Raw genomic sequence first — 10,702 nt, forward strand, 5'->3', positions numbered from 1 at the left:
GAGGCTGTGACAGCCAAGGCTTTCTTCGGAAGGACGTGTCCGAGACCCCCCTCAAAAGGTCCCCTGCCCTTCATCTTCCAGAGCCCCCGCTCTGCATCTTCTTCCTCCTCACTCGCCCTGCGGCTGCTGCAGTTCATACCCCTCGCTCGTGATGAAAGTGGGGAGGGGGCTTGGCACAGGTTTCCCTCCACTGGGCTTCTGGGCCCCCCTGGCAGCCAGCGGACCCGGAGTCTCAGGGCTGCTGGGTTTCCCCACGGAGGCTCCTCCGGCAGAGGCAGAAGTGGCACCCGCTGTGCCCAGAGGGGGCCAGGAGAGGAGCTGCCCTGCCAAGAGGTCGGTGCTTTGGCCCGATTGGGCAAGTCAAGTCTGGCCCCTTCACCAGAGGGAGCCTCAGTTTTCAACCACAGGTTTGCCAAGCACATCCACGAGGCCCAGGAGGAGGACCAAGCAAGGGCGTCCCTCGTGGCCGGCCGGGCGAGCGGCTGCGTTGCCAAGCGGGCTCAGCTCCACGCCAGCAAAGCCTGAGCCCAGCACCGCCAGGAGGCTGGAGACGCCACCGAGGGAGGGTCCACCAAGACGAAGAGGAAGAAGTGGGCACAGCTGGATGGAAAGTGAAAGGAGAGCGGGGGTCCAAGCTCTCGGGCAGATTCCACCACATCTCCCAGTGGGTCCCTTCAGGAGATGTTGGGGGTGGAAGGCGAGGTGGGGTGTGTTAGGGGCTGCTTCAGATGGACACCTCGTATTCCCGGGTTTCCTGTGGAGAGAGGGGGGGGAGGGAGGGAGAGAGGAGAGGCAGCGGTCACTGATGCATCTCCTCCTGCGGCCCGTTTGAAGAGAAGCTCTTGGGGTTTGAATCCAGCCCTTGGCCAGGAAAGGCATGGGGGGAGGGGCATCTTCGCACCTGACTCTGAGGTTGACCTGAAGGAGGGAGCAGTTGGGGGGGGGGGCTTCCCTTGCTGGGTTAAAGTTGGGAGAACGGCCAATGCAGGCTCAGGAGAATGTCCTGCCATTGCTTCGTTTTCTCTCAAATAAGGAAATGGAAGGGCTACTCGTGTTGACTGCACCCCTGGCAGACCCACCGGTCCAGTCCCAGGGTTCTGGGGCTCCTCCACGTGGGGAAAGAAGAACAAGGGGGATTTCCCTGCCCCCTTCCTGCTCTGGCCACTCTGAGGGCACCGGGGTGAGGCTCCCCCCAGCCCCACGGACAGGGTCCACCCGGCCAAAAGGAGGAGGACCCTTTTGAACTGGAGGTGGCTTTGCAAGGTGTCCGGTGGCCAGCTGCTTTCCAGGGTGGCTTCTCTAGATCCGGCCCTGGGACGTCCAGGCAGCCTCCGTTTAACTCCCAGCCGGCTCTGCTGAGAGGAGGCAGCAACTCACCCCCGTCTCGTAAATTGGATTGTCAAACTCCGTCTCCACCGTGATTTGGCTGTATGGATGGGAATACATGAGGGGCAGCCGAAGGCTGGAGTAGTAGCGGCATCTGAAGGGCAGAGGAAAGCAAAGCCTCTGTGGCTCAGCCGCCAGTGGCTGGGAGGGGAGAGCATGCATGGTGGCTGTGCGTGAGACCCTCCCTCCCTCCCCCCCTCCCTACCTCGTGACGTAGACGTAGGCGCCCCCCAGAAGCAAGGAAACGACAAGGACGGGGATGAAGATGGCCAGCGCCATGTTGCCTCCCTCCAAGGACGTTTCTGCAGCAGCTTCTGCTACTAGAGAGACAAAAGGCTGCAGGGCCCCCTGGCACAGCCGGCCCTTCCCAGGTGCCCAGATCCCATGGGCAGAGGGGGGGGGGACTGACCGAGACTTACCTTCCAAGGCGTGTTCAAAGCTGTCTTGGTTGACTGGAAGAGAGGCAGGGAGTCAGGCGGGGTGGGGTGGGGTGGGGGGCACGATGGCTAACTGGGCCTCTGACGCCCCCCCCAGCAGAATCCCTCCCCCTCCCCCTTCGGTCGCAGGGCTCCTCTTGCCGAGAGGGAGTTACCTTTGCAGGTGGGGAGCGGCCCACTCCACCGGGAGGGCTGCCCCAGGATGCACTTGAGGCTCAGCTCCCCCAGCAGCTCAAACCCTTCGTAGCACATGAAGGTCAGGGACTCTCCCGGCAGGTACAGGCGCTTGTAGAGGATCTGGTAGCCGTTTTCAGGCAGCCCTGGGTTGTCACAGGCCAGGGACTCCTCCGCTGCACGGGGGGAATTGGGGGAGCAGGTGAGCAAGGGCGCCCTCCCGGGGGGGGGCTCATTCCATGCAAACAAGGGAGAAGCAGGAATTCCCCCCCAGACGAGCTCTGGACTTACGCACGCAGCGGGGCAGCCGGGAGGTCCAGATGGGGGTCCCCGTTTCCCGGCTGTAGCAGGTGAGAAGGGAGCTGCCCTCCAGCACGAAGCCCAGGTGGCAGGTGTACTGGATGGTGGTTCCCACCAGGAGCACCGGGTCCGAAATTAAGCGGGTCGAGTGTTCCACCTCTCCGGGATCCGTACAATACATGACTAGGGTGAAAAGCAGGAGGCCAGGCTGGAGCACCCTGGTGGGCTCAGGCCAGACCCTCCGGCACGCTCCCCCGTCTGCCTCGGCCTGAAGGGGCAGCCCTGACCCCCCCCCCCATAGAACCAGGTCAAAGCAGCTGCCTTCTTTGCAAGCTCAGCCCGTTGTGTGTGTGTGTGTGTGGCTGGCCTGTGTGTGTGTGTGTGTTCCAGAGTGACTGACTCCCCATTTCCTGGCTGCCAGGGGACTTAAAGACAGCCAGCCGTCCTTCTCCCCCCACCTGCCCTCTACAGCTTGGGGTGCCCATCCATTTCCCAGCCAGGCTCCTGTGGCTGCCACGGCAGAGACGGAGAGGAAACCCCAGAAGCTGAGAAGCGGAATTTCCCTGCCCGAAACTCTGGTTAGCGTCGCAGTTCAGGGCCTCTCTCAGCCCCAGAGGGGGGGTAAGATCTGGGCGGAGCCATACTTTTCTCACAGAAAGGGGGGTCGCTGCTCCAGGTGAGGTCCCACTGGCAGGTGAGGGTGTCGCTGCCGACAATATCGTAGCCCGGGTCACACTGGTAGGTAATTCTGGCCTCCCGGACCAGCTCGGTGTGAGAAGTGGTCTTCCAGCCATTCTGGATTTCCGGCAGGTCCGAGCAGGACTCATTCCGCGAGGCTTCTGCAGGAGCCAGGAGGGGCCCTGGTGAGAACGGGCGGGGGGCCCAGAGGCTTGGCTCCCTGGCCAAAAGCGGGGCACCCCAAGGAAGCCCAGGCTCACCCACCGATGTAGCTCATGGTGAAGCCCTGTCCCTTCCCGAAGACGAGGCCGGCCGGGTCCGAGTGGAACTGGATGGTCAAGTCAGGTGTGGAGGAGTAGAGCTTCTGGGGCCCGCTGGGGCCCAGGAACTGGCCCAGGATGTGGCTGTTGAGGTCATCCCCGTCGTAGACCGTGAGGATGTCACTCTGGCTCAGGTTCAAGCTGCAGGGAGAGGAGAGCGGGAAGGGCCTGCTGGGTCATCACGGCCTCTGAGGGGCGATCAGAAAGCCACTGCTGAGATCTGCCGGGATCTCCTGGGATCAGCAGCTGACGGCAACTTCTCTCCCCTCCTTTGGAGGAGCCCTGGCTGGCGAGAGGGGGTGGAGGAGCCGGCCCTGGTTACCGGGAGTCCCGGAGAAGCTTATCAGAAAGATGGCAGCATCCTTTCCTGCTCTTGCCACCGACAGATAGACTGTTCCTGGATAGGAGGGCTCTCGGCTGCTGCAAGCACAAGAGCTGCCGGCTGCAGCCTTTCCTTCCCCGAGCCCATCATCCACAACCCAGATTGAGCTCCAAGTGAGAATAAAACTTTACTTTGCCTTACTGCTTCTGCTGGCCAGCAGGGGGAGCTGTTAGCCCAACATTGCCAATCTTTACTTGAGAGTTTTGTGAGAAATGGGGGGGGGGAGCTGGGGTTGCCAGCTGACTTAAGAAAGCCTCCCCCCCCCATTTCCTTAACTGCATTGGGCTTTTCTTAGGCAAGAAGGGGTTGGGGGAGCACGGAGCCTGCTGGACGGACATTGGTGCTCCTGGTTACTTCTCCTCCTCCTCCTCCTCCTGGACACTCGGCTGAGGCTGGAGGATTCTGAACGCCTTGGAAAGCAAACATTTGCAACCCCAGGGAGACGGGACAGGGTCCTTCCAGAGAGCAGCCCCTTCCCTTCCGCAGGGGCCCCGGGCTTTCCTCCACTTAGGCCCCTCGTAATCCAGAGCAGCGAAAACAAGGGAAACGTCCCCCAAAAGATCCAGACTGCTGCGTTGCTGGAGAGAAGAAAGCCGCTCTGGCAGACCTCCCCCCCCCCCCCCGTGTTGCCATTGGTGGGGAAGAAGCAGAATCAAAGTATCTGTCATTCAAGCTGGATTATCAAGAGCCACGCAGGGGTTTCTGCAGGGAGGAATCACAAGTCCCAAGTGAGGCTGTAATTGGCTGTGGGGTGTGTGTGTGTGTGTGTGTGTGTGTAGCAAGAGCCGTGAAGAGCTCCCAGGGGCTGCCAATCCAGAGGCTGCCTTTTGCCCGGTGGGGTGCTTTTGTGGCTGAGGTGGCCAGAGGGAACTCTGGTCAAGTGAGACCACCGAGCAGATCTGCCTGTGCCCCTCCCCCATTTTCACTCTGCAGGCAGACAGCAAACCCCTCCCCCCAACAGCCTTTCCCAAGTGCAAACTCTCCCTCCCCAATGCTGAGTACAGATGGATGAAATCCCCCCCCCCAGCTGGAGGAAATACTCACAGCTGGATGTCCAGGAAGATCCGCTTCTCCTCCCCCACGTGGACCTTCCAGACGCAGTCCTCGCCTTCCGCGTAGGGCTCCGGCCAGTTGGGGGACAGGACGACTCCAGCCGCCGTGGAGAGCTCCCCCCCGCAGGTGGCTGCAAGGATAGGAGTCAGGCGGCCTCTGCTGCAGCCCCCTCCCAGGCAGAGCCCCCTGACCTGACCTGACCCACCTCGGCACAAGGGCTCCGTGTCGTTCCAGTAGGGGTCCCTGAGATTGATGCACTCGATGACCGCCGGCCCCTGCTCCAGGCTGTGCCCGGGGTCGCAGGTGAACTCCACGACCGCCCCCAGGTTGTAGGTGGCATCGGAGGTGGTGAAGTTGCCGTTCTGCAGGTGGGGCTCGTAGCAGTGGCCCTTCTCAAAGGCTGGGGGGACGGGAGAAAGAAGGGCAGGACTGGCACAGGGGGGCCCCCAGCGCCCCCTTCTGCAGGCAGCCCTTGCGGCTCCCCACCCAACAGGCCATTTTGGTGATCAGCCCAGCCAGGAAGCAGCCTCAGGCCGGGGGCAACTATTTTGCAGAGGGCCCTGAATGAACCTCAGTTGCTGGAAAATTAGAAGGATTCAATTCTGATTCCACCCGTTGCATTGAATTGCCAAAGGGATCCATTCTGTTCAGCTTCTTTCTTTAAAGGTCTTCTGCTCATGTGCAGCCGACCGTTTTATCATCTTTCGGCCCTGATCTCATCCGGGGAAATTGAGCCGGCCTCCCCATGCGGCTTCGGGCTCTCTGGCCTCCCTCGGCCTGCTGGGCTCCAGGAGCCCTCCGAGGTGCTGGTGGCTGCCAAAGGGCCTGCAGGGGACCAAGCGGGTGCCAGCAGAGCCTTCTTGGGCATGCCCGGGTGGCAGAGGGCTCCTGAGGCAGGCAGGGAAAGAGCAGAGAACCCGGGGAAGAGGATGGATCGGCTGGGGAGGCGCAGCCTGCAGACAGCACAGAATCAAATGCTGTTCAGCATGGCAGAATTCTAAGTGGGGGAAAAGATGGAGGAGGAGGAGGAGGGAGCCATAATGATGATGCAGCAAGTAATCATCAGGAGCAATAAAGGCCAGAAAACTAGTGCTCCCCGCTTGAGAGATAAGAAGATGCCTTGGCCGAGGATCCGGATTCACCAAAAGAGAGGAAAGGCTTTGATCATTTCGCTCCTGTTTCCCTCTGCTAGGTCCCCTCTAGGTGATGGGGGGCAGGCTGAGCGGCTCCCCCCACCCCAGGTAGAGGAGGGGAGGAGGCTGCTCCAGCCTTTGGAGGAATCCAAGGGTCCCCTCACCCACCAGGAGACCTCTGGAGAGCTCAGTCTGGCCAGTATTATTGCAGAGACACCCCGACTTCCTTGGTACCTTTGCCCACCTGCTCCCGTGCCCAGTGGGCAGCCTCCAGTTAGTCCCGATCTCCAAGGTGGGAGGACTGGCCCCCCTGCAAGCAGCCCTCCATCACCCGGACCTCCCCGTTTGGAATGGGGAGGTTTGCATCCCAGCCCCCTTGCCTTCCCTGGGCACCTTCAGCAGCAAGAGGCAAAGAGCCCCCCCCCCGCAGGATGAGTGCATCACCTTCGAACCGAATGTTGAAGGTGGGCTCTCCGTCGGGGTCCTCCGAGGTGAAGGCGACACGCAGGGCGTTTCCTTCGCTGATCACTCCTTCGAAAGGCACGTTGCTGCTCTGCTGGGAAGCGTAGAGCACGGCTGAGCGGTTCGATTCTCCCCCGTAGACCACCATTCTGGAGCACAAGGAGAGGCAAGGCCAAGGTCAGTGAGTGTGTGTGTGTGTGTAAGAGTGAAAGCCCCAGGGGAGGATGGGCCTCAGGGCCACCTGGCCACTGCCCTTGCGCCCAGTGCAGCTGGGTAGGGGCCCCATTCTCCTCTCTTCCCACTTCTGAAGCTGCTCTCTGGTGCCAGGGTCCCATTAGGAGGACATCAAGAGGGGCAAAGTCTGCCAAGGGATGCCAGGGAAACTGCCATGTTTTCTATGGTGCTAAACAGGTGTTTTACTCTGGAATCTCAGCACAGCTCATCAAGTGGTTTCATTGTCTGCCTACCAGTCCCTCATTTTTATTTTTATTTATTTATTTATTGAACACCTGCCACTTCAAAGGCGGTGCTGGCGACGTCTGCTGGACAGCCAAATACTCCAGATGTGGTGGGAGAAGGATCCTTATTCCTGGCAGCTGATGCACAAGCGGGTGGGAAACAGCGCCAGGGGTTGGAATTTTGAACCACACAGCTCGATGTTAGAAACCATGGTGGCCGTCTTGTTTCCCCGCCCTTGTTGCCTCTCAGAAAGCATCAGCCGTCTCTCACCTTTCCTTGGGCCCCAGTGCCAGCCTCTCAAAGTGCAGGTGGAGCTTCTGCCCCTCAGGGGCGCTGACCGTCCACACACACGCCAGGCTGCCCAGGGGGCTCCTCGGAGAGGTTGGGGCCAGGATGCGGCCAAAGGTGGCGTTGCGCACGGTGCCTCCACAGGGGGCTGAAAGCAGAGACGGGGAGGGGGGGCAGGTGGTCAAGGGGCGGCCTGCCAGCCTTTGGCCACCACTGCCCGCTCACCCCCCCTACCTGAGCAGACGGGCTCCGGGGCGCTCCAGTGTGGCTTGGAAGCATTGAGGCAGGTGAGGCTCCGCGCTCCCTCCAGCTCGTAACCCAGGTGGCAGTTAAAGTGAGCCAGGCCCCCCGAGTGCAGGCCCAGCACGGCCACCTCCCCAAAATTGGGCCTCCGCGGGAAGCTGCAGCTCAGCATGAAGACTGTGGGGGGAAATGCACAGCTGACGTCACAAGGGGGGGGCGTGGGGGATTTGCCAAGCAGGACGGGGCGGAGGGAGGCTGCCAACTGGCTCTCTGGATTCTGGAAGCCCTGGGGTCTGCTGGGTGACGGGGAGACTCCTCAGCCTGCCCTGCCCAGGGGGAGTCGGACCACAGAGGCTGCGTCCAGTCCTCCGACAGGGAGCCCAGAATGGTGCCCACCCTCCCAGCCGAGAGGTTTCAACAGGGCTCTGCCCCCTGGGATGGCTCTCCTCTGAACACCACCCTCGCCAGTGTTCCCTGGAAATCTTGCCCCCAGCCTCCTTCCTTCCCACAGCCCCCCCCCACATGCCACATCAGGCCTTGCCCTCTGTGCCCCGGGGGGTCTCTGCGCTGAAAGACCTTGATGCCCCGTTGCTCTCCCCCCTTCCCTCCGCCTGCTTCCCTTCCAGCCTCTCCCTGAGCACAGCTGCGCCTTTCGCACCTGGAGGGGAATTGCCTGTCTGGGAATCAGATGGGTTGAAGCCCCTCAAAGAAGCAAAAAGCCCATTTCCTTTGGCTGCAGAGGCCCTAAAATCGGCCTGAACCCATAACCCTCATCCAGGCCGGAGGGACCGGTCATCCCCTGTGAAAGGCTCGGCTGTGGGGCAGCCCCATTTCTTCCAGAGAAGGTGGGGCCGTGTCTGGTGGGGCATCTCGGGCCTCCTTTCGGCCCCTTCGAGCCCTGGCAGGAGGCCAAGTCAGCAAAGAGGCTTTTGGAAAGGAAGGCCTGCGAGGAAGCTTTGGGAGGGGGGATCTTGGATGGGGAGGGGGCTTACTTTGATAATGCAGCTGGAAAGTCCCCAGGCCGTCCGGGAAGGCTTGGAAGAGGACCGAGATGGTGTTGGTGGGGCTGCGGATGACCTGGCCTTCTACCAGGAGCGTCTGGTTGGCCAGCGTGACCAAGTGGCCGTCGTCCTCCCCACGAATGGCCAGCACTTCCCCCTCGGACAGGTTCACGCTCTTCACCTGCACTCAGGAAGAAGAGGCCCATCGTCGGGTGACAGGAATCCAGAAGCCCCACAGCGGCTTCACTCGGGGGGGGGGATTTCCACCAGGAGGACCTCATGATGCCCTGATCCACTCAGGTCCCCCCTGGGGAGGAGCAGCCAAACGAAGGGCCTGGGAGCCAATCGATGTTGAACGAGCTCCATGGTTCTCTCCTTCACCTGAAGGCTTTTCCTGAATAGCAGCCTCTGAAAGCTTCGCTTCTGCTCAGCCTGGCATTTGTGCCGCCTGAAATGCCCTGCATAAGCAGCCCCAGAAACTACCCAGCAGCCTCCTCTCCACCAGCCCCGGCTCTCCCGTCCCGGCCCAAAAGAACAGCAGAGCTGGAGACCCCACACAGCATCAGGAACCCTTCTGGATGATGATGAACCAGGCGGGCGAGGAGGAAAACGTCCTCGGGGTCAGAGCTGGCACGAGGGAGTCTGCCCATTAGTCTCTGGGCGCCTCATAGGAATGGAACTGGAGAGGTCTTTCCTTTGGAAGAGGCTGGCCCCACCCTGCTTTCCTCTGGGTGCGGCGGAGGACTACAACTCCCAGGATGAGCAGCAGGGGAGGAGGGTGTAAGGCCCTCTGGAAGGCTCCAGAGTGAGCCGCAATTTCTCTGGCTCCCATTTTGCCCCTGGGTGGGAAGCCAGGAGCCCAGGGAGGGTGCCCTCCTTAGCCGCAATAGCTGGGTTTGTTCAAGAGGGAAGAAACAGGTTCAGCAGCCCCCCCTCATGCCAGCCCCCCGGCAGCCCTTCCTACCTGCAGCTCCACCCCATATCCAGTGTAGACTCTCACGCGGAAGGTGCACTCCAGGAAGCCGTTCTGGGGCGCCAGCGGAGCCTCGGCCGAGTCGATGTAGCCCTCCGGCTCAGAGAAATTCATGCTGCAGAGACCTGCAAGGGAGGCCAGCCGAAAGCTCCCTCTCCTGGCCTCTTCCAGGGCACCCAGAGCAGCCGGGATCAGCCTCCCAGCAGGCCTGGAGGGAGCCTTACTGGGCGCCAGGGAGTCCCGGGCTGGGAGCCCACATCTCAGAGGAGGCCAAGGAAAAGGGCTCCAGCGAAAAGCCCTGGACCCCTCCCCAACCCTTCCCGTCAGCAGAGCGGGGGCAGAAACGAAAGAGCAGCCAGAAGGCAGGGGCAGCGGTGGGGAGATGGCCGGCTCGGGTGGGCAGAGATCACTTACTCGGCAGCTGCTCCGGGGCGCTGACGGTGGCAGAAGTTGCTTCTCGGCCCTCTTCCCTGGAGGAAGATCCCCCCTTCACAGCCTCCTCCTCCTCGGCCCTCTGGGGGGGCATGTTGGCCAGGATCCCGGCTTCCTTTTCAAGGGTCTCGGTCACCCCTCGGGGAGGAGCAGCAGGGCCCCAAGTGGTTGGCAGAACTGTGGAAGGAGAGATCTGGAGCGAGGAATGGCTGGTCACCCCGAGGCTGATTTCCCCGCCGTCCCCCACAGGCACGGTGGGCTTCTCTTCCAGAGACCCGGGGAACCCTTCCCCCCAATCCTCCGGGGGCTGCTGGCTCTCCACAAAGGCCCCGGCGTTCGTGGCCAGCTTCAGCCGCTGGGTCTCCTGCTTCTTCCTGGCAGGAGGGGTCGGTCGTACGGTGGGCCCCGAGAAGGCCCCCTTGGAGGACGAGGGCAGCTGGGGAGCCAGGGCATCCGGGGGCTCTTCCAGCACCTGCTCCGGACCCTCCGGGGTGGGGTCTCTGGAGGGCCCCATCTTCCTCCTGAGAAAGCTGCTGTTTGTGAGCTCCTCCCGGTGGGAAAATGAGCCCAGGGGCCTCCCCGCAGAATTTACGCCTGGAGCAGAAAAGGGGAGAGAAAGAGGCCATCGGTCAACTGGAGATACATCCACAGCAGAAGACCTGCAGGGGGGAGACACCCTGGGCTCCTGTGGGCATTAAGGGGTCCCAGGCAGGGCTGGCTGTGGCTCCAGAGCTTTGGCAGAGGGGCCCCAGCAGGTGCAAGATTGGAAACAGGAGATCCTTGGCTCTTGCAGGAAACAAACCAGGTTATGGGAACAGAGAGTCCATGGGTGGTTTCCATGAACCTCATGATTGAGGGGGAGTTGTGGGGGGGGGAGCGGCTCAGTTACAGTCACACGTGCCCCCCCCCTTTGCAGAAGGCCAGCGAGGGGTTCCTGATTGCATAGAAGGGGCTCTTAAGGAAACCTGCCCAGAACCGATC

At 61.7% G+C, this 10,702-nt stretch overlaps 1 protein-coding gene across 1 annotated transcript; it reads right to left on the reverse strand.

Moving 5' to 3' along the window:
* Positions 1-18: 18 nt before the first annotated feature.
* SEZ6L (seizure related 6 homolog like) lies at positions 19-10,333 on the reverse strand. The gene is made up of 16 exons (XM_014061189.2): positions 9,704-10,333; positions 9,281-9,414; positions 8,308-8,497; positions 7,307-7,492; positions 7,055-7,220; positions 6,308-6,474; positions 4,936-5,130; positions 4,722-4,860; positions 3,240-3,436; positions 2,942-3,136; positions 2,289-2,480; positions 1,979-2,173; positions 1,806-1,838; positions 1,592-1,706; positions 1,378-1,480; positions 19-754 (listed from the first exon to the last, which is right to left on the reverse strand). The coding sequence occupies exons 1-16, from the start codon at positions 10,233-10,235 to the stop codon at positions 725-727; spliced, it is 2,769 nt and encodes a 922-aa protein (XP_013916664.2). The 5' UTR covers positions 10,236-10,333; the 3' UTR covers positions 19-724.
* Positions 10,334-10,702: the final 369 nt, after the last annotated feature.

Source organism: Thamnophis sirtalis, unplaced genomic scaffold, assembly GCF_051295495.1.
Source record: "Thamnophis sirtalis isolate CommonGarterSnake01/CBP01778 unplaced genomic scaffold, rThaSir2_p1.2 scaffold_2, whole genome shotgun sequence".
NCBI classification, from domain to species: domain Eukaryota; kingdom Metazoa; phylum Chordata; class Lepidosauria; order Squamata; family Natricidae; genus Thamnophis; species Thamnophis sirtalis.